The sequence below is a fragment of the Pagrus pagrus genome, assembly GCF_965226575.1.
Source record: "Pagrus pagrus genome assembly, chromosome: 16".
NCBI classification, from domain to species: Eukaryota; Metazoa; Chordata; class Actinopteri; order Spariformes; family Sparidae; genus Pagrus; species Pagrus pagrus.
This window is the reverse complement of record NC_140200.1, coordinates 12,964,247-12,987,021: the sequence shown is the minus strand read 5'-3', so window position 1 is coordinate 12,987,021 and position 22,775 is coordinate 12,964,247. Positions and strand designations below refer to the sequence as shown.

The 22,775-nt window shown below is 40.8% G+C and overlaps 3 protein-coding genes across 14 annotated transcripts in view; 1 reads left to right on the top strand and 2 right to left on the bottom strand.

Moving 5' to 3' along the window:
* The window catches only part of otofa (otoferlin a), an 88,762-nt gene extending 85,966 nt beyond the window's left edge, over positions 1 to 2,796 (top strand). For 8 of the 12 annotated variants that reach the window (XM_084377861.1, XM_084377865.1, XM_084377855.1 and 5 more), the window contains one exon: positions 853 to 2,796. In XM_084377861.1, the coding sequence (XP_084233987.1) occupies positions 853 to 1,033 (181 nt within the window). In that variant the 3' untranslated portion in view covers positions 1,034 to 2,796. The remainder of the gene's footprint in view (positions 1 to 852) is intronic. The other 4 variants (XM_084377857.1, XM_084377863.1, XM_084377860.1 and 1 more) reach the window with 1 other exon arrangement.
* A 1,232-nt stretch (positions 2,797 to 4,028) lies between these two features.
* On the bottom strand, positions 4,029 to 8,733 carry drc1 (dynein regulatory complex subunit 1 homolog (Chlamydomonas)). The gene is made up of 15 exons (XM_084377870.1): positions 8,535 to 8,733; positions 8,259 to 8,370; positions 7,755 to 7,882; positions 7,415 to 7,598; positions 7,128 to 7,265; positions 6,710 to 6,796; positions 6,487 to 6,609; positions 6,135 to 6,262; positions 5,898 to 6,032; positions 5,383 to 5,794; positions 5,084 to 5,173; positions 4,913 to 4,996; positions 4,700 to 4,815; positions 4,474 to 4,626; positions 4,029 to 4,391 (listed from the first exon to the last, which is right to left on the bottom strand). Exons 1-15 carry the CDS (start codon positions 8,609 to 8,611, stop codon positions 4,283 to 4,285), a joined length of 2,076 nt encoding a protein of 691 aa, XP_084233996.1. The 5' UTR covers positions 8,612 to 8,733; the 3' UTR covers positions 4,029 to 4,282.
* An 8,378-nt stretch (positions 8,734 to 17,111) lies between these two features.
* ostm1 (osteoclastogenesis associated transmembrane protein 1) lies at positions 17,112 to 22,198 on the bottom strand. Its single transcript, XM_084377463.1, has 6 exons — positions 21,784 to 22,198; positions 21,399 to 21,513; positions 20,358 to 20,455; positions 20,155 to 20,265; positions 18,993 to 19,158; positions 17,112 to 18,231 (listed from the first exon to the last, which is right to left on the bottom strand). Exons 1-6 carry the CDS (start codon positions 22,165 to 22,167, stop codon positions 18,176 to 18,178), a joined length of 930 nt encoding a protein of 309 aa, XP_084233589.1. The 5' UTR covers positions 22,168 to 22,198; the 3' UTR covers positions 17,112 to 18,175.
* Between the last annotated feature and the right edge of the window lie 577 nt (positions 22,199 to 22,775).

Sequence of the window (22,775 nt, the reverse complement as noted above, 5' to 3'; positions counted from 1 at the left end):
AGCTATTTAACTTTAAGTCACACATCTAAATTGCATTATTAAGGTTTATTGTAAGTTTTACCATGAAATGTAGCCAGGACAGCAACCAGTGAACATCTGGTAGTGATAATATCTGCACCTTTCTTATGTCCCATATAATCTCTAATATGATTAGGAATAGATTAAACTTTATGGTCAGTGCATTCATAGTCATGTTGTAAACCCACTATAGGTGGTTAACCATATTAATTGCATTTGGGATAAATGAACCCTTGTAGATCTTTTTCTTTGGTGTTCTGTGGCATCGCTCTGTGGGGAGCAGCGCAGACTCAGGGTAGAGGGGATGTGTTTCGTCATTAATGAAGCCAGAATAAAGAATTCAAGTGTGCGTGTAAAGGTGCTTTTGAACCTTATGTGTGGCTGATGACATGACACAAATCATGAATTCATTTAAACTAAAATACACTTAAATTATTGACATTCAAAAAGATAAATCCCTCCTCAAATGTTTGGTTAAATGCACCAACATAGCCAGAAACAAACGGCCCTGGACAGACATCAGTGTTCTGAGCTGTTGGTCAATCATCCATCCATCCATCTTCTTTGTGCAGATGTTTTTATTGTTCAGCTTTCACTCTGTGGTGTGATCTTTTGGTCCTCTGGAACATTATATTGATAGAAATGTGGGTTGTGAGCATGCTGTAGCGAACAACAATATTCATTAATGCAGCTTATTAACCACTAACGCCAGCTTTCTCTCTCTCTCTCACTCCTCCCTTGTCTCATCCCATCACTCACCCTTCATTAACTCACTCCTCCACCTGCATGCCATCCTCTCCAAATTCCTCTAACACATCCATCCCCCGCCTCTAGTCGCCCAGACACCACCTTCCTGTGGTTCCTGAGCCCGCTGAAAGCCATCCGCTACCTGGTGTGCAACCGCTACAAGTGGCTGATCATCAAGATCGTGCTGGCCCTGCTGCTGCTCATCATGCTGGGCCTCTTCCTCTACAGCATGCCGGGCTACCTTGTCAAGAAGCTGCTGGGGGCCTGAGAGGCTGCTGGGAGGACAGGGAGGGGGGTGGCCAGCCTGGATAGATGAAAGGATGGGTGAATGAGGGAGACGAGGAGGAGGAGGTCATCGTAAAACAGCTCGCCACCTCCCGCCTTAGCTCCGAGGAGAGAGGCAGACACCACCTCCCCGAAATCATGAGAAACACTAACTGTCTACTCCTCTATCCGATCTGCAGCAAGCCTAACAAATCTAACGCTCAGTATGTGGACTCCATCCTTGAACTGACTAAAAAGCAATCATTTGCCACAAAAGTAACCCCTTCTTCCTCTTCCTCTTCTTCTTTTCGAGCAATGTTACATGACAATGAATGTTTCTTTATGTGGTTATGCCGCTAATCAAGCTAAATCGGAGTGTTGTGTTCGTGGTCAGACGATTGCATGGGCGTTCATTTCAAGTGATGCTGTAAGATCTCCCATTACTGCTATAATGTCTGCTGCTGATTTAGGTAAATAGGGAACAAATGAACAATGTTTTTAGTAACACTTTGCAAACCCCCCCTCCTTCTATTAAGCATTTATAAGCACTATATAAACATTTAATAAACTATAATGCAGTTGTAATCAGATACAAGGATGTTTATGAATGTACAGTTTTTATCAGCAATTATAACTTCTCCTGTGAAGACGTGTTTTATATTATTATACCTGTGTCATTCATAATCTGTTTATACACCAGCCAGCCTCCACTCTCAGTGCCCACAAGAGGACTTAACAGTTGTTGACGAGCACATTAATAAACACTCATATCTGCTCATAATTACATTATCCTGTATTCAATGTTTATATACTGCTTATAAATGCTCTCAAGGGTGGTTGAAGCAAAGTGTTGCCATTTTTGCGGTCTTTGCACACTTCAAGAATAATAATGAAGAAACAAAAGATAAAGATGTCTATTTTCCTAATGAGATTCAAAGAGACATAGAACAAGGTGACTTCAAAATGAAAATCAAACGATTAAGAAGCTTTCTACAGGGTTCCACTGCGATGCTAAATGTTTAACCTCTTGGATTAAGGCAGCCGAGCCAGACTTTGGTCAAACAGTATTTGCAAATAATCCCAATTAAAATTGTTTTATCTCATTTTCTTATTAATAACATGTGGACCAGACATGCACTCTCACAAATGCTGTATGCTTCAATATTCCCAGATTTTTGTGTAAGTATGTACAGGAAATGCTCTTCAGTTCGCTGTCCCACTGATAAAACCCCCACAGTAGAATAAAATGTATTATTTGCAGATCTCATTTGACTAAGTCTGAGTCAAAAGTCCTCAAAAGCAACAAATACTCGAGGTTATTACTGTTTCCTGCACAAAATGTAGACTTATATGTCAATATGCATGCATCATTGTGATAACTGACCACAGAGGTCATGTGCGTTGGCATGACTGTCTTTCCAGCTCGACACAAACCAAATCACCAACCCTGTTATCTTTAACGTTACAGATAAAGTGGGAATATGTTTAAAGTGCACTTGAGTGGCGTGTTGAAGGGAGGTCTGTGTTGATTCTCAAAACTCAGCTCCGTGTCGAATTGTTTGCAGTGTCCATTAGTCCCTTTCAAACTTGCCTGTGCTTGACCTCATTTGTGTTCCAGTCTTTGTTTGTGATTACAGAGTTATCGTTTGCACTAAACCTGCCTGTTTTTACAATTAATTTCGTGTTTATATATCTGTTGAAATGTGTGCAGTATTTATTTTCTGTCTGTTTTGGCAATTTGAAATAAACTGAATTCCATGGACAACACGTTTGAGATTGTTACAGCCGCTAGTTTTTATATTAACGATGGCTCACATTAACTGTACCTGGAAGGGATCGTTCTTATATTTCTGCTGTTCCCCAGATCTGTATCACTTTAAAGAAACAGTTCACCCAAAAATGAAAATTCAGTCATTATCTACTCACCCCTTCGCTGATGGAAAGTCAGGTGAAGTTTCATGGTACACAGAACATGGACTACGAAACTTCACTCAACTTTCCATCGGCATGGGGGTGAGTAGATGTCTTTTTTAATAGGTGAACTGATCCTTTTAAGCATTTTTCAGTTCAGCGTTTGGATTTTTCATATTGCAACTTTATGTTATGGCCTCTCATTACATCTTTGTCTGTGTCTCTACAAAACCTACCGTGTGCTGCCTGTCCAGCACAACATTGCAGACAAGGTTAGCGTGTAGCATATAGTGTCTAAAGAGTTAGCCTACAACAACAACAACAGACAAGCAGCCTGGAACACAGCAACATTACATTATCCAAGCATTCAATTTTCCCACCCTGAGCGTGAAGTTGGAGGCAAATGGCCGCCATGTGAATAAGGTCTATTCGAAAACAGACAGCTCCAAGTGACTTTTTCCCCCCCTCAGATGGCGACAGAATCCAATAATAGCAAACCCTTTGAAACTGACTGTAGCCCCTTACTTTCTTGGGTTTAACATAAAGAAAGCAACTGAAATAAGTGGACTAACAAACTTCCTGTCCCCAAACCAGAAATAAAATTTCGCATCCCTAAGGAGGCAACTAAAAGGACAAATATTTCCCCCAGAAAACGGAGCTAAATGTGTCCACAGCTGGCCTCTGCTGCCTCCAAGTGGCCAAAAAGTTAGTTGCTTGTTGATTTCAGTTCACTGGCCGCACTAAAACCTTCTGAATCTCTGTGTGCAGTCGCCCCAGTAGCAGCATGTCGTGGCTGCTGAGCCCGTTGAGGACGATGTGCATCCTGGCCTGGAGGCACTACAGGCTGCACTGTGCGGTGCTGCTGGCTGCGGTGCTGGTCCTGCTCTTCCTGGCTCTGCTCTTCTTCTCTCTGCCCTCAGAGCTCAACCACAAGCTCTTCAACACTGCTGGATGAAAACATGGAGTCTCTACTGTTGTGTGTACACTTTGTATCCCACAAGAACTGATGTATGTCTTACTGATGATGAAGTTGACTGTTCTGCCATTTTTTTCCTCTAGGACTGTGAAAATAAAACCTGCAAACCACGTTGATTTGATCCTTTATAAATACTCTGATATATAAATCCTTTTACAAATACACAAATGTGACAAAGAAGAGCAGAATATCTTCACATTTATAAAAACCTGTAATCAACACATTTGTGGTATTTTTATTTGGACTTAACTTGATTTAAACAATTCAACCTATTGTCAGGGAAGTTCCTCCACCCTCAACCGCATTGAATATCTGCAAATCAGTGTGACACATCCACGAAACAGAGACGTAAACTTAAACACAGAATCATATACTTGAGGTAAGACACTGTTGCAGCACCATCCGCAGCTCTTTGTTCTGCTGCTCAAGACTTTCAGTCTCAGGGACGAGGTCAGAGATCTCCGTCAGGACCGCACTGGGAACACAGAAGAAAGAAAAGCTCGTTCGAAAGACGCAGGGTTGTTTGCTTTGTGTGCGAGTGTGTGGTTGAAACTCACTGGTACTGCGTCAGCGTGTTCTCCGCTGCGTCCCAGAGTTTCAGTTTGTCCTCGGGGATCACGTTGCCCATACTCTCCCAGTAGGCTTCGTCCTCTGAAGCGTCCCGAGTTTCTACATGCTGAAAACTGAAGCGTTGGCGGGCTGAGCTCTTCCTGAAAGCCCCGGGAACACGTTAGCATCACATAGTCATTACAGTGTTGATTATTGCAGTAAATGTGGTCTTACCTCGACCTTGTGAGCTGCTCTAGGAAATATTTTAGAGCCGGCACGACATGTTTTGGATCGATGAGTTCAGACGTGAGGTTGGTCTCCACTTCCTCCCCCAACTCATAATAAACATACTGCAGGCAGACAAAACAATGACAGTAGATGCAGAGATAGTATTTGTCTACTTTGATGAGGCATCCAGCCTTCCACTGCATCTGTTTCCTTCCTCACCTCAGTCTGCTCTCTCTGCTGATGTTTGGACTTTATTAAGAAATGAGCCAACTTAGGCAAATCCTCCTGTTCGATGCCAAAAGACTGGAAGAGCAAAAGAGAAAAAACATGTCTGGTTGTTCAGGATTTGCTCCTTACAATCCATTGATGCATTACACTACACAAACTCACAGTAAGGAGAGAGCCCAGCTTCACAACGGTCTGCTCCTCCTTCTCCAGGGGGGCCAGCAGGCTCAGGAGTTTCTCCTCTACCAGGAAGCCCTGAGACAGACGCAAGGGGAACTTTTGGTTGAAGATGCTTGTCACATAATTTCATAGTTTTCATTGATTGATAGCACCAGCACGTTTGTGCGCTAAATATGACGTTAGAGCCAGCAGCCAGTTAGTTTAGCTTAGCATAAAGCCTGGTAAACACCTAGCATGGCTCTGTCCAAAGGTAAAAAAACAGAAATTGTAAATTGGTTTCTCACCGCCTCATCACACAGCAGCTCCATCACTTCCTTCACCATCTCCGTCGTCAACTTCCCCTCCTCCACCTCTGCACCGCTCACGCTCTGTGCAACTCTCCCTTCCTTGTACATTTCCATGTCCGTGCTCTCAGTGTAAGCCTCCAGCCGAGGCCCGACTGAGGCGTCCGTCATCCTCTGACTGCCGGTTTGAAACGACTCGGCCTGGCGGTCGGGCCTCCAGGCCTGTTTCTGAGGCTGAATGGGACCAGAGTGCTCCATGAACGGCATAGGAGGCCGCTCCCAGGCTAGACCAAGGTGCTGCTTGTAGATCAGTGACTCAATGACCAAAACCCTCTCCACCAGTTGCTTCACCTCTGCTTCGATCATCAGCCACATGTCCTCAAATTTTTTGACATCAGCGGCTGCAAAGTGCCTGCATGAAGTGAAGGTGGATGTGCAAAGTTTCAGGTATAAGAAGTGAGCAATCGTGCATTATGTCAGCGTTTCTTAAAAGTGATATGATGATTATAACTCACTTGATTTTCTTCTGTATGCGTTCATATTGCTGGATGTTGCGTTTGTAGTCGTCAGACAAATACCGGCTCTTCTTTGTAAACTGTTTCTCCTGACTCCTGTACTTATCCACCAGGTTTCTCAAATCTGTCCCCAGACTTAAATGCAAAGCAAGCCCGAGAAGAAGAGAATGGATTAAATATAACAGTGTGTGTGTGTGTGTGTGTGAGAGAGAGAGAGAGAGAGAGAATCTGTACTACCTGGTGATCCTGCTCTTCATATGGACCAGGTTGAATTTGTTTCTTGATAAGTCATCCTCTTGCTTTACTTCTTTTAGCTTTGCGATCATACTGGCGCCCTTCATTTGTTGAAGACCTCTCTCCAGAACCTGCAGAGGCAAGAACAGTCTCTGATCTCGGTGTTTTATTTTTGTCAAATGGTGAAACATTCGAAACATTTTATTCTTGGCAACATGATCAGAATCACTACAATTATCTACTATTTTACTGGTTCCGGAGGACTTCTCTATCAATCCAAATCAAAGGGAAAACGTAGGTTCATCAGAAGCACTGTTCACATCACAGAAACTATTATCTTGATCTTTATGCAAACCTGAAACTTTTCATTCTGTTCTGTCCAGACTATGCTGTCCTTGTCCCTGGTCTCCAACAACAGATTGTGAATTGTGGCTTCGTACTCCTCCACTTTCTCCTTCCTCTGCGTCAACCTCTCCACCTAGAGGTAGATATCATTAGATACAGAGTTGATGGCTGTAAGATATAAGATATGATTTAAGATCGTGTGTGCGTTGTTTTTTTATTTCAGTCGTGCGCACCTCTTTATCCAAAAGTTCCGTCATGTATCGCTCCCATTCGGTATTGTATTTCGTGAGTAAGACGTCAGTTTCCTGCTGATAAACCCTCTGCAAACAACACAAGTTCAACCATTAGTGAAAATGACAACAATCACATATATAAGATGAAGAGTCTAACTCCACAATAGCAGCTCTGTGAGGCTGTACTTGGAAACAGCAGTGCTTTTAGCTAAATGCTAACAAGCTTTTGATTGGCAGGTATAAAATTTACCATATTCACCACTTAGCTCAATGACTTAGCATGCTAACATTCGCTAATTAGCACTGAACACAAAGTACAGCTGAGGCTTATGGGAATGTCAGTTTTGCCACATTCATCTGATTCAAATGGACCGGACAAATTATTTAAAGCTGCTTCTTGACCCACATCTGGACCTACCTCCATCTGAGCCAGCTCCTCCCTGTAGGCCTTTGTCAGGGTTTTGATCTGGTCTTCCATCCTCTCCATCATTAGGTCCAGCTCCTCTACCTGCTTCCTTAAGTCCTTAACATAGCGATCATCTCCAGCCTTTAGCTCCTATTCACATACACAGGAAGTGACCTAATGAATGGACGAGGCCTTCAGAATACAATGGCAAACACCGACAAAAACTGGCTATATAGTTGGTAATAGTTGGTGACTATTAAAAATATATTCTAGATAAATAGATCAGTTGATTGATTTGCCTGTTGTAGGTCGTTGATGAGTTTTTTCTTGTCTTCTAAGAGAACAGCCCATAACTGCTGCTGGTTGTTGAGGTCCTCCTGCAGCTCCTGAGGGATCACCTTCTGCTTAGCTATTGACCACCCTCTGGTGATCTCCTCAAACCTTTCCTGGCTGGATTTTACATCATTCTCCAGCCGCTCCAATCTGGACAAACAAGAGGAACAAACATGGTGGCAAACAGGAGGGAAGAAGGACAAAAGGGTGAGGATGGTGTGGAGGACGTAGCAAGTAAAATTACCGCTTAGTTTTGTATGTACTCTATGGGTAGTGCTTAAGGAGATAATAATAGCTGAAAATTACCTAAGTCTGCGTGCTTCCTCCAACTCGGTCCTTCGCATTGACTCTTTGCTGTCAGCTGCTGTTTGGATGTTTGTTACCAATGTCGACAAATCTCTCTGCAGGTCGATTATCCTCTGAGGAGTGATCAGCTGACAGAAAAGAGGACAGTTACTATTCATGCTCAGACACTGCTTAATTAAGTTAGCTACATAATATACAATAATATTAGGCTTTTGGCTCTGATGCAGCATCTTCTCACGTAATGTCTCGCCCACAACACTGTCTGATTCGTAGCAAGTCACAATTAGTAGCCTATAAACAATGAAATAATATGAATCTGCAAGGATACTATTAGTGGAGAGGAAGTATAACTTGAAACTTGAGGGGGAATGATTTCAGATGTGGTTACTGTTCGTCCTAGAGAAACATAATCAATTCCTAATCATTGACAAGTAGCCTACACTGATGACCAAAGTTTAAAAGGACATGTATGTTTAATATTCCATGTTTGGAAACTAAACACACCTTTTCACTTTCCTCCTCCTCCTCCTCCTCCTCCTCCTCTTCAGGCCGGCTCTCCCGTGACTCCTCTTTGACCTCCACAGTGGGGTCCTCCTCCGCCTCCTGTGTGGAGACCCTGATGGTGTAACGTTACAGAACAGTAAAAATATGATTGATATTATTACACAATAAAGAGTTGCAGTCCACGCAGAATGAAAAATGAATTTCATTAGCAACTTCTACCCATCGTTTGGCATTTTTAACACATCACGCTACAGTAACGCTAAGCTAGCTAGTTACCCGCTCTTGGCCTCCTGGTTTTCGGACACCACAGAGGGTTCAGACGCCTCCTCTGGATCCTTCTCAACTTCTTCCATATTAACAATGTGTTGTATAAAAGTCACTGACTGAAATAGCTGAATGCTGCGGTGCTGAAGACAGCAGACAGCAGAAAGTAGCTGATGCGTATCGCCGTGGTCCGTTTGTTACACGTTGCTATGGCGACAGAGCCTCCAGAGTGATGAGTGCTGCCTTCAAGTGCCCCTCGTAAACTCGACAGACGTAAACAAGACTTGTGCTAAAGAAAAATGTTCATATAAACAAAAAGGAACGATATACTTATAACCTATACATACATACATTTAGACACTTTAATACAGTGTATAGGCAGTTCATGTCTACAAACTCTTTCTACTATCAAAACAAGAAGCACATGAAAACTTGGCTGACCAAGACATAACATGGACATAACAAAACATAGATAGATAGAAAAATAAATAAATGGCTCAATCAATAAATTAATGTGCCATAAATACACCAAAAATAATATTGAAAATGTATGTAGGCTTTAATTAATTTTTTTAAAATGTGGCATACATTGATGATTCTGTATTTATTTACCTTTGTGTTAATTCAACAATTTATTTCCTTCCCATCTTATTTTCATATTTATTGATGCATTTAGTCATTTAGTTAGTAATCTATCAAGGCTATCTATCTCTCTATCCGGTTTTCCGGTATTTAGTTAGTTAGTTATTTAGTTAGTCTCTTTATTTATTTATCAATTCATTTATTTATCTGTTTATTAATTCATTTATTAAATTGATTATTTAGTTATTTATCCATCTATCTCTCTATTTATTTTCCAGCATGTATTTATTAATTTATAAGGTTATTTAGTTGTATATGTATTTCTTATTTATAGAATCTACTTATTATTGTTTTTGATTTATGATTTTGGCAGTGTCAGTCCTCCATAGTCAACTTAGTATATGTGGGTCATTATTATTTGTTATACAGCAAGAAAATGTTGCAGGGGAAAAACAGAATAGTCTGGGATCATTGATTTATCATGCATGGCTTGGTGCTGCCATCTAGTGGCAACATCCTGTTTCCACATTTCTGAGTGGTTGTCATAATTTCTATGACTAGTATGAGACCTTGTACAGAAAAGTTTTCATTCAGGCCTGTTTGCAAGACTCTGTAATGGTCCTTAGGGCAGTTCAGGCAAGGGGGAAAAAAGCATATTAACATTTGAAAGCCTTTTCACATCAAAGGTCAGTTGGTCAGGTGGTTGGAAAAAATTCTGTTAACATCAAATGGAGAATGACTTACAGTAACTCTATCAAAACTACACTACTAAAGTATTTTCATATATCTTAGATTTGATGCTAGTTAACAGCAATTGGCAGCTTAATCAGCATGAGAAAACAGATCAAAATAAATCAAGAAATCAAAAATTATTATACTTATCCCAAACACAAGATGTCTACTGATCAACAGAAACAGCAGACAAAAGTCCAGATACACAACATGGACAAAGCATATAATTGGTTAACAAATACTATTAATTTGCATGCAATTAAAAATGAAACAAAAAAATTAAATGCTAGGTTTACAGTAGGGAAAAAGTATCAGCAGTGAACATAGCTACCTGTGAGAGCTTTAATGTTCAGTTAAAAAACAGAAGGCACTCTTACTTTCCAGGCAAAACAAAGTGGCATGTTTCTATATGTTATATTCAGAACCTGACTTTAGGTGGCGCTACTGTCTTGTGATAAATCCTACTCAGGTGCCACAAACTAATATCCTTGTAATGTTTCCTTTCTGACACGCAGCATGTTTTAAACACATGCAGATTTTTGCAGCTCTCTCGTGCGTGTCGTTCAAAAACAGAAATCCAACACGCACCAAATCCGGACTTTCTAATTCATGCACACAAACACTCCACACAGATAATAAACGTCTTCTCAAGCTGATGGCAAGATGGGCACTCTCTGGTCGTCTGCACAAACAAACCCACACATGGGTCAGATGTTCCTGCCCTGAGGAGTGCCCCCCACACTTCCTGCCTATTGGCAGCTATCATGCTCGCCCTCTCGCCCCCTGGGGCACCTCGCCGCTCTTTTGGCCTCAAGTGGCCTCAGTTGCTGCTGAGCCACAATGGATGTAAGTCAGCCAGCGAAGGTTTCTGACATATGATCCAGCATCTGTGATGTCACCAACAGCTGACCTGTCATAAGACCTTTGTGAGAGGGGGGAAGTAAGGGATGAATGAGGAGAAGGCCTTATTTTCAACAGACCCTTAGCCGACCCTTGCATCGAGCTGCTGAGATTACAAACTGAATGACTGCCATTAGAGAGTGATTCTATAATCTATCATAATACCATAAGCTAGGGATTGACAGACTTTGACCCCACTCGCAGGTGTATAATAAGCCCCATTCACTCTGCATATGCGCTGTGAGAGAGGGTGCATGTGTGTGTGTCTGCTAATTCCTACTCCCAGGGGCATATGTTTACTCCTTGTTCAACAAAGCATCATATTCATTGCTCAGGGGTTGAGAGGTGCATAATCTAAGCCTGACCTTCAGTCAGTTAACTAACTGACAGCTTAGAGTGTTGGTGGTGGTGGTGGGGGTTGCATAACCACTTAATTCCTGACTAACAGTTTCTTAATATTGCCATAACGAAGGAGACATTCGTCGTTCGGTAACACAGGATGCAGTGTACAGGCTGCAGAGGAGAGGAGGATGATTGTAGAGAACAGCAGGAAATTCAAAGGCATTTAGTCTAGAGGAGGTCGTGACCTTGTGAAAGAACAACACAGTCATTTAACAAAAATGTTATTTAATAAACGAAAAACGAAGGCCAGATTCAAAAACAACGTGAAGAGCATCCCCCTACTCTTCCATCAAATATGAAATGTACTGGCCTTGTGTCAAGGTAACTTGTGCAAAGAGAAGTATGTTTTTGCCATCTGCTGGAGTATCTATTGCAAACAGGCACACAGATTCTTTCCCCCCAAAAAATTACTGTTGCCTCTATAACTACTTTGAAAATATTAAGAGAGAGTGAGGAAAGCTGACGAACACAGATGCAGACAGGAAGAGAGACAAAGACGCTATTGCAGGAAAAATAATCAGAAATCTATTCAGAAGTTGCCTGGATAATTGTTGTGGAACACAGAATGATCTCAAGGTCTGTGAAGTGGAGGCCACTTGCCGGTCATCATTCCTCTCCAGATGAGGTCTGAGGAAAGGTTTGTGTTATCATTTAGCCACTCAAACATCAACTTCAGCCATCATGCTGCTCCAACATTGCTGCTTTACTCTCTCCTCAATTTGAAAAAAGTCAACTAACCAGTTCACACATTATAAAAGCTGAGAGGTCAGAGGAAAAAAGGGATTAACAGCTGCACAATTTGTCAGTTCTTTACAGAGTGTACAGTGTACTGTGATTTCATCAAACAGCTGCTGCATCTGAGGAGGTTTATAGATGTTGATTAACTTGTTAGCTCTACTTTTTTTATAGCAATGCATCAGTAAAAAGCTACATTTATTAAAACTGCTGGAAAATAGTAGTAGCACATCTTTTAGATAAAATGTAGTGTGTGTTTATTTCAATATTGCAGCTATAACGATGAGTGAAGTGCTCAGATCTTGTACTTAAAGGTGCAATATGTAAGAATTTTGGTTAAAAAACATTCACAATCAAAACTTAAATAAAAATATCAACAGAATGTGAAGAAATAACAGTTTTGACATTATGATGTGTCTATATACTGTGTTGCAGAGATGTCTGCTGAAGTTAGCATGCTAAGCAGCTAGCCCCGGCCGTTCCAGTCCAAAGCCCCTGTGCTAGCAGTGTAAATACCAGCTGGCAGCAGTTAACAGTTACCCTGGTGATATGCTACGTATTTTGAGTATGAATTCACACTATCACATATTGCACCTTTAAGTAAAAGTAGCAAAACTACAGCATAGAAAAACTCTTTTATGAGTAAAAGCCATGCAAGTACAAAAGTATGAGCATCAATAAGTACTAATTGCCAAATATAAAAGTACTTATTACGCAGAATGGTATATTTCAGAATAATGAATTAATAATATTATAATTATTGATGCATTATTGTCTTCATCACTTTAATGTATGCGCAGATTATATTTTGTATTAAACTGATCTAAAGTAACTATTATCTTAAATTGACAATAAATGTAATGGGGTGCAATATTTGCATTTGAATCGTATTGGATTAGAAGTATGAAGTAGCAGAAAATGGAAATACTCAAGTGAAGTACCTCAAAATTGCACTTAAAGGGTAACTTCACCAATTTAACACATTGAAGTGTTTTTACAGGTCGTGGGGAGTACTACTGCATATGTGAAAAAGGTAATAAAAAGCCCTTGTAACTCCAGGAGAAGTTGTATTTAATCTGATACATTTCCTCCAGTGATGTCACTCAGTGGCTAAGTTGCATTGTGGGTAATGTAGGCACCCGGTTTTGAAAACACAGAAGAATGCGTGGAATACAAAAGGCGATATCTCTGGTCCTGTTGCATCAATTATGATCATTTGTTTTAAACTGTCCACAATAAGTCCAACAGTGCTATAGGAGTGCAATGCTAGACCAGTGGAATAGAGCTACATTACCCACAATGCAACATAGCCACTGAATGACATCACTGGAGGCAATTTATCATATTACATGCAGCTTCCTCTGGAGCCACAGAAGGCCTTAAACTACTTTTTTTCACATATGAAGTAGAACTCCTGTAAACACACTTTAATGTGTGAAATTGCTGGAGTTACCCATTAAGTGCAGTATTTGAGTAAATATACTTAGTTACTTTCCACCAGTGGTTATTTAGAGTCAGTTAGTTAGCACTGCTGATGCACTGAAGATGATGGATTATAGCATTTAGAATTATGGCATAAAAATAAAGCTAGATTGTAATAATTGTATAATCATTTATTTTGTAAGTGTGTCTAAACTGTCCCATATTTTGTCTTTTCTGTCTTTGGTGCAGTCCCTTTTCATTGTTCTCTAAAAAACTTCTTAAACAATCTTTAGCATATTTTCCCCCAAGTTAATCCATCAGAGAACTAGAGCAAGCAGTCGAGATCAGCGTATGAGTCAGTTTACAAAATATTAATTTCTTCCACATAAACCGTCACACTTACAGTAGAATTATTCTCAAAGTCATTTTTTTTTCTTATCAAAGCTCTTTGTGAGTGGATTAGGTGTACAATAATTATGCATGGCATTAGGCTGTGATTACCGGTGGATTGTAGTTTTTGCTGCGCTGCAGTCAGTTCAGTGAGAAGGTAAATCAGCTGCCTCCTTCACTGCACTGTGGCGTAAATGTTTGCCAAAGAGAAACGCATTGTGCAGCCCACATAACACAAATTCAAACGTGTAGAAATGTACACACTTGACACATTAATGAAATGGAGCATGCTCTTTTTGCAACTAACTAAATGTTCATCATCTTGCCTCCCTCCTTTACACAGTAAGCAATAAAGACTCCAAAGCAGACCTGTAACAAAAGCCACCTCTGTCTCTAAAGGTGAAGTATGACAGACCAAAGGTTAGAAAACTAAGCCTCTTAACACTCAAACATCACAAGGATACTGTCTTTTTGCCAAATGTGGAGCCGATAACTAAATATCACCTGAAAAAAATTTCTTTATTAGCTCATGTTAAACTGATATGATGATCCAGTGTTTTTTATTATGTGGCAAAACATGATGTGAGGCGACTATAAACATTTACACTGTTCATTTGGCAACCATGGTAACAAGTTACTCTTTACTTTTACTATTTGTTACTATTTGCTTCTTAAATGTAGTGGAGTGGAAGTAAATGGAAATACTTAAGTAAAGTAGCCTACAACTACCGTACATATATTGTACTTAAGTAGAGTACTTGAGTAAATGTACTTAGTTACATTCAATCACTTGCATCCAATAAAACATTAAATTGCCTTGTTACGATTTCATGCGATTTAATCTGCTCGTTCTCCCTGAAAAAAGCCCTAAATCTGCTTTATGGTGCAAATATTGTCACACATTTCACAAGTTTATCTAACAGACACAAGATGTCTCCTGTTTCCACATCCCACTTCTTTCCTTGCATTGCATACTGGTCCATGATTGGCTCGCAAACCAGTTGGGATGTCACAAATTTACTATACTTGTAAGTACATGGGCACAAAAACAATGCCCCACACGTCATTCTGCACAGCAGCATGCAAAACGAGCTCCAACCTACATCTTAAAGGGGCACTGTGTCGTTTTGGAGAAGAAATTCAAACTCTGAATTTTAATATTTACAATATTAATGAGGTAATAATACAAACTCAGAAATGTTTATCTTTCCCATAACTGAATAAACAAGCTGTTCTCAGAGGAAAATAAGGTCCCCAGAACAATGTTTGAAGCTAATAAGGTGGCAGGGTCCGCCACATATAAACAAAGCAAAACAGTATGAAATTGTGTTGTCCTTTAAAGTCAGTTTGTTTATTCAGTCATGAAAACAAAGAGAGTTTGTTTATTTAATCTGTTGAAGCATAACAAAATTCAATGAAGGTCTTTCTCTTATGATTATTTCTTCCCCAAAACTACATAGTGCTCCTTTAAATATGAATAATAATCCAATAATAATAATAGCTTTACTACTGGAGCTTTAAGTTAGCTGATACGTTTGCACTTGCACCTCAGTAATAGAGTACTTTTACTCTGTGGTATTACTACTTTAACTGAAGTAAAAGGTCTGAACACTTGTACCCTTCACTCACGGGGAACTATTCCACCGGTTCTCTCATTCACGTGGCGGCCTCCGGTCCACTTCCCCGGGTGTGTGTGTGTGTTTTCCTGACTTTCAGCCCCGCTTAAGGACCCGGTGTGCCTCAGAAAAGCACCGGAGGCTTAGCAGGAATCAAAGCTGTCATTCTTGAGCTCCGGGCCGCGCCGCACACGAGCCGCTCAACACCGTGCGGGAGCGCGGATGACAGAAAGCCCGTGTTTTTTGCGGCTCTGCTGGCCGCAACCGGATCATATGACTCGGCAAATCCGTAATGCTCTTAGACCTGCTGATGGGCCAGCGGTGGCTGCGCTCCACAAGACCAAAAAGCCAAAGGAGTTTAACGGATGTGTTGCTGCGATTATTCGGCCAAGTATCTTTATCCCACATTTAGATTAGCTGCTAATGACGGAGGGAAAAGCCGCGTTGCGAGAAACACAAGGCCACGTAACCTGAGAATAAGAGGTCACTGCTGCGTGAGGAAACGCACTGAACCGCAGCATGGACTCATTACACAGCATGGAGCTGAGGGCACAGTGCGGGGACACCCGTCACCAGAGATGGAGCAGTGAGACCCTGCGAGTACCGGTGGGGGAAGAAGTGTTCAGATACTTGAGTGCCGGACAGTACCACACTGTGAAAGTATTCAAGTTTCATCAGCAAAATGTACTTAACCCTGCAGAAATCTGGTCCCTGTCAGTGTTTTACTATAATACTTGATGTTTCTGGGTTAATATTACTGCTGCCTTAATGTGTATGTATGCAGTGATGGAATGTAACTAAGTACTTTTACTCAAGTTGTGTACTTCTGTTAGGGTTCCTACTTCTCTTCCAAGTGGCATTTAAAAGCTTTCTGGCACGTTGCAGCTGTAGTTTATTCAGTAAAGGAATGTAACTAAGTATATTTACTTAAGTACTGTACTTGAGTACAATTTTGAGGTTCCTGTTCTTTACTTGAGTATTTCCATTTTCTGCAACATTATACTTTCACTTCCACTGTAGAGAGCCAATATTGTACTGTTACTCCACTACATTTATTTGATGAATTTAGTTACTAATTATTTAGCAGATTACAGTCTGCATCAGGGCCACAGTTACACACTTTTACATTTACTTTGTTCATCACCAATCTGTTTTTTTTTTTTAAAAACATGGATTGGAAAAGATTAACCACCAATGTCTTGGGTATGATCACCCCCAGCGATGTCACTCAGTGGCTAAGTTGCATTGTGGGAAATGTAGGCACCAGGTTTTGATTTCACTCCTGTAACACTGTTGGACTCATGGATAGTTTAGAAACAAATGATCAGAATCAATACAGCAGAATCAGTGATACGTATCAACTTTTTTTAATTCCACACATTATTCTTCCTTTTCAAAACCTGGAGCCTACATTACCCACAATGCAACTTAGCCAATGAGTGGCATCACTGGAGGCAATTTATCAGATTACATGCAGCTTCCCCTGGAGCCAAAAAAAGGCTTTACACTACTGTTTTTACTCCCTAAGACCTTTAAACACACTTTAATGTCTACACTTGCTGGAGCTTACCTTTAACATTCTGTTGGCTGTTGTTTAATTACTAGGATTGCATCATATTTACAAGATGGTAGATTTTAGATGCAAATGTAAGTAGCGATTGTCAAATAAATGTAATAGAGTAAAAAGAATAACATTTCCATCTAAAATAAAGTAGAAGTACAAAGCAACACAGAATGAAAACACTCCATTTTAGTTACTTTCCACCACTGGTTCAGTGGTGGTAAAATAACAACACATGCACCTGCAGGATGTTTCTGACATACGAATATTTATTCATTCTTATGCATTCATAATAATAGGTTTACATTACCTCACAGCAAAATGCGTTTCTAATAGGCAAATTAATCAATTCAGCACTCACAACTCATAATGGAGACTGTACTGTCACGAGCAGTCAGAAACCCCTTAACAAATTAAGTTAAACATCAGTGGAAAACGACAACAACAGAGCGCATTAAAAGCTTCATGCGACCACAAAGAACGCTGACTGGAACACAGGTAACATCACAGTGTGGTACTTTGGAGTGCTCTTACATTATGTGTGTTATGTCTTTATTTACTCCACCCCCACCCCACTGATGTGCACCCCCACCCCCCCTACCCCTTCTTACAGCAGATACATGTCACCACTAATGGACATCAAGTGCTTCCTTTTTGCAGCTCTTTTCGGGACATACATTAGAGACAGAAAACCCATTTCTCAACCCATAAATAGAGCGTGCGCGCACGCACACACACACACACACACACACACACACACACACACACACACACGCTGCATTCAAGCCACTCACTCTTTCCAGTGACACCTGAAGATCGTTAACGAGTTGAAAGGAAGGAGAGGCCAGGATCTGTGTGAGGATTACGAGCGTACATTACCCTGCAGCCGCATGAACAAGCATCAGATTAGTAGCTTATGAAGTTAGATATTCTTTGATTCCAACATAGATGTCACCAAAAACAGCTCATCTTAAACTATGTCAGTGAAAAGCTTTTTTTTGTTGTTTCACATGACTGTTTTATATTTCGCAAAGCCATTTACTACATTTTGAAAAGACTGTTTTGAGGATGTGAAAGCAAATGTCTCATGTGCCCAAAGCATTTCACTTTCAAGTTATCGATCCTTTAAGTCCCCCGATTAGTGATAGGTATCACAACCTCCTGAAAAAACACAGGAAACTCTGATTTGAGTCCTTTAAGTTAATGGAGGTCAAACTTCAGGTACAAGGCGGTCAGAAGTCAAATCTTCTTCCAGGTTGCAACTTTAAATTAAAGAACGTCGTCCTCAAGGTTTGTCATCACCTGTGTCCTCTTCAGCCCAGTTTGTCCTGGATGTTCATCAGACTGGTGTACGACTTTGCCCGTTTGGCTGCAACGACACAAAATTTACAGTCCATTATTAAAAAGATTATTTAAAGCATTAAATGGAAATAACAAGAGGAAAACGGAGCATTTAGGGGTGTCGGTAGTCGTAAACAATAAAAAACGAGTTATAGCAATTCCAGACAATGTGTATTCAGAGGAGAGCCGTACTGTGACAGAAATAAAGACAAAATGGACTGACTAAGTTAGATGTTTTTTTAAAAAAAAGCCAAAAACTCCTTGAGGGGATGTGACAGTCTTGGAGATACTAGAAGAAAAATTATTAATCAGTATAGTCGGCGATGTTATACAAGAGCAAGTTTCACAAAGATATTTCAAACACAATCATTCCTACGGGCTTCAAAAGAACAAATTGTTTTGTACGAGTGGTTCTTGCATGAGGCTCAATGTGTCCCTGACCATCTCAAGCCACATGTTGTGCACTCATTGCGCCCCCATCCACCCAGTACCCAGGGAAATAAAAGTTCCTCAATCTGGGTAAATGCCCTCTGATCCTTCAAGACAACCATCAGCCACAGAAAAAAAACAATCCTCCAACCACGTCTGTGATCCAGAGGTTTGCAGGAGGCAAGCCCACTATGCATTATAACAACCTTAAACACCCACCCCCTTCCGCCATCCCAGCCAAACCCCTATATCACAGTCAGTCAAGCCCCCACCCTCCCGTCCACAAAGACCCCAAACCCCTCAAAACCCAGTCAAAAAATCTCCCTGTGTGACAATGGGCGAATTAAGCTGGTTACTCACGGTGTATGAGCTTGCGTTTCTTTTGTTCCGAGTGAAGGAAGCTGCTCAAGTAGAAGATGATGGGCAGAAAGAGCATGAAGCTGGACACGGCGATGACAGGCACCGTCTCCTCACGGGGGACAGAGCAATTGAAATGCGTACTCCACAGACTGCGGGTCATGTTCATCTGAAACCAGAGTGCAAACGCAACATAAACTTCAGATGACCACAATTACAGGACAGCGTTACGATTAATTCAACCATCTTAGGGGTTTGTCGTCAGATAACTGTATTCAAGGTTATTTGGTGCTGGGGTTCTATATTTTGTTCTTCTCATTGAAAAGATAGAAAGAGGCTTCATGAGGATTTTTTCACTTTTAATTATTTTTTTATGCGTTTTACCAAGTTTCTTGCATTTCTGATCACAAAGCCTGATTCTTATAAAAGTCCTCTAACCATTAAAATACAACCAACATTCTGTCTCTGCACAAACCACTGACTGGCAAAGAGGAGCTGCAGGACTTCCATTTTCAGTGATTGATTTCTCTTTTACTTCAGTTTTTTAAAATTAAATATGATAAATCTTTTTTGACAAAAAAAAAAGCTGAAATTAAAAAAAAAAAGCTGATCCGAGGTTACATCTGGCAAGCAGCGGAAAACACCCAGGTCGCCGGATCTTCACAGGGCTGACATGTATAGACAAGTGACGACTCACACCTATGGGCAATTTAGAGTGACCAGTTAACCTCACTTGCATGTCTTTGGACTGTGGGAGGAAGCTGGAATACTAATGACACCCACACAGACACAAGAAGAACATGCAAAGTCCACAAAGAAAGGCTCAAGTCGGGGAATCCAACCTAGTGTTAACCACGGCTCCACCGTACCAACTTATTTGGTTATTGAACAATATTTACATTCATTTATACTTGATACTAGATTTGTTATTATAAATGTTTCTATACATAGTACACTGAGCAAATCCACTTGCTGAGGAAGGTCACAAAATGTGGTTGACAGCTTATTAAACAATAAGTTGGATCCTGTATTATCACCGGCTGAAAATGGGTGAAGAACTTTCTAATTGTCCTTTACTGTCTACAGATTCCTCTAGAGGGTGCAGCTTTCTCTCTTCCCATCTCACAAGAGGCGCTGCATGAATCTCTGCTCCTGACACACATACCGAATCCTCTATGTCGATACACATAGTCTGATTCTTCTCCATCCCGCCGTACAGCTCGTTCAGCTCTTGGTATGTGCTCTTACAGTTTTTGCACAGCTCTGTGTGGTTCCCCTGTGACGAAAAATGGAGAAGGGACGACAGATCTGGTTACATTCTCAGCATAGACTCACATGAAACTCATCGTCACCAAATTTATGACGTACCTGTCGGTACTTGTCAAAGCAGTCGTTGGTTTGGTTGAGGACGTTCATGAAGTACAGCGTGTCATTGGTCAGCCTCTGGAATCCTTTAGTGATGCAGTCTGCACAACAGGAAAGTAAAAACAGTCACTTAGGCATATTTGTTCAAATGCAGTCAGATCAATCAGTTTAGCCATTACCTTTAACCAGGTTTCAGTTCTTTTGGTTTAACTATACAAAAAAATACATCAGCTCCTGCTTTCTGTTCAACATCAGACAAAACTTATAGCGAAAAAAAAAAAATTAGTTAATTGACAGGAAAAATAACTGTCTCTTTTGGGTGATAAGCTATTAACTTCTGGTATTTTTCAGCAAAGATTTCATAAATCCACCTTCTCCAAGCTTGACTATAGATACTAAAAATACTAAAAATGAAAGGATGACATAAATATAGCTGCCACAAATAATCAATTAGTTGTCAACTATTAAATGAACTGCCCACTATTTTGATAAAAATGTATTGGTTTGTTAAAAAAATAAAGTCAAAATTCTGATTCCAGCTTATTCAGTGTGAATATCTTCTGGTTTCTTTGCACTTTTATGACAATGAACTGAATGTCTTTGCACCGCGGACTAAACAAGACAGCCTTGGGAAAACATCTTTGGGGAGTTGCAAACACAGCTCAACATTGTTCACTCTTGTCTGACATTTTATGGACCAAACACCTAACTTAAGTGAAAAAACACTCAGGGGAACAATCAGAAATGAAAATAATCGTTGATTGAAGCCCCACACAAACCAACTACTCTACCGAGTCGGATGCGATTATCTCAGAAAGTCACAAGCTGCTATGATTCATGTTCGGAGTCTATCCAATCAAAATCAAAGTCACGTGTGTGACCTCTGCAACGTCCGGCGTGCCCACTGCCCACTGACCCTGCACCCTGACCTCTGTGGTCAAATGTGTGTGAGTCAGGAGTTCGAACAAAAGGCACACACAGAATCCCAGTAATTCATACACGTCTAGTTCAGACACCACAGAGGGCTTCCTGCGGAGGACTTACTGTCACAGTTTGAATTTTCCCACAGTTCCTTCAGGTTGCTGTACAGCTGATTGACCACCATGAGCCGATCACCACGCAGGAGACTCTCCCCGCAGCTCACATTACCTGGACCAGTCTGAGGACACAGGCACACTCCATCATACACATCATCTTCTATCCATACAGATGTTTGTATTACATTTGGACTAAAAGATCAGCTACAGAAAGTGCTCCTCTTGTTTCTATTCAGGGTCATGCAGAGGGATTTCCTCAAATGTGTCACACACATCACAAGACTCGTGATCATGAGACATCTGCCCTTCAACTAGGCCTCTATGCAAGCAGACTGAAGACAGCACTTTACTGCAAACAAAACACAGAAAATGACTTTATATTTCTCACGTACCTCGGACGAAATGTTCACATATGTTTCCTTGAGGCTGCCATAAAGGGAGAAACATTTCTGGCAGACTTTAACAGGTCTGGCAGCAGGCACCAGGCAGGACACGTAGGCGACGTACCGCTGTCCGAATATGTTCAGCAGCTCGCTGCAGTAGTCACTGACCTCCAGGTCCTCGGGGAAAGAAGACAGCAGATTAAGTGAGAAGATGGGATCCACAGCGGGTTTGAACACAGGAGCCGGGCTCAAAGACGGGATTTGTTTCAGTTTGTTCGCTGAATCTGAAGCGGTGAGGTTTAATCCGTCGCTAGACACAAGAGTAGAAACATGAAGTATTAATAAAAGCAAAAACAAGCTGCCTTTGTACAGAGACATGGTCGAAAACATCATCAGACAGCAGCCGCTATAAACAACACATGATTTCCTGTTTCTCTCCCAACGTGATCATGTGACAGTGTGTAATCTCGCGAGAACATGTGGCTCCGTTATTAAATCAGTAGTACTGAGACTTCTCATCAGGACACAGACTCCATGTCCATTAACTTCATTTAAAACCACATAACATGTCACCTTTGGGCACTTTTTGAAGGAAACAATGTATTATTTAACGTTTATACTTATTCTTCACTTTAGTAGCATTATAAAATATAGATTTTGAAGTGTATGTTATTGAGCAGTTTGGTATATAGCAGCGGAGGAGTGCTAATCTGATTCTTTATTGTTTTACATTATTTGAGTTTTTATGCTTTTTCTGTACATGGATGTGCCTTTAGGTATTTTCCTCACGAAGCCTACTATTTAAGGCACTTTTGACACTTTTAATGGAAAAAAAACCGCACCTGTAGTGATGCATCTTTTACAGAAAACGCTGTGGTATATATAAAATGAAATCAATTGTATTTATATTGCCCCAAATCACAATCACAATGCCTTTACAAACCGTACAGTGAAGGACATCCTCTGTCCTTAGAGCCTCGATTCCAGTGAGGAAAAAAACA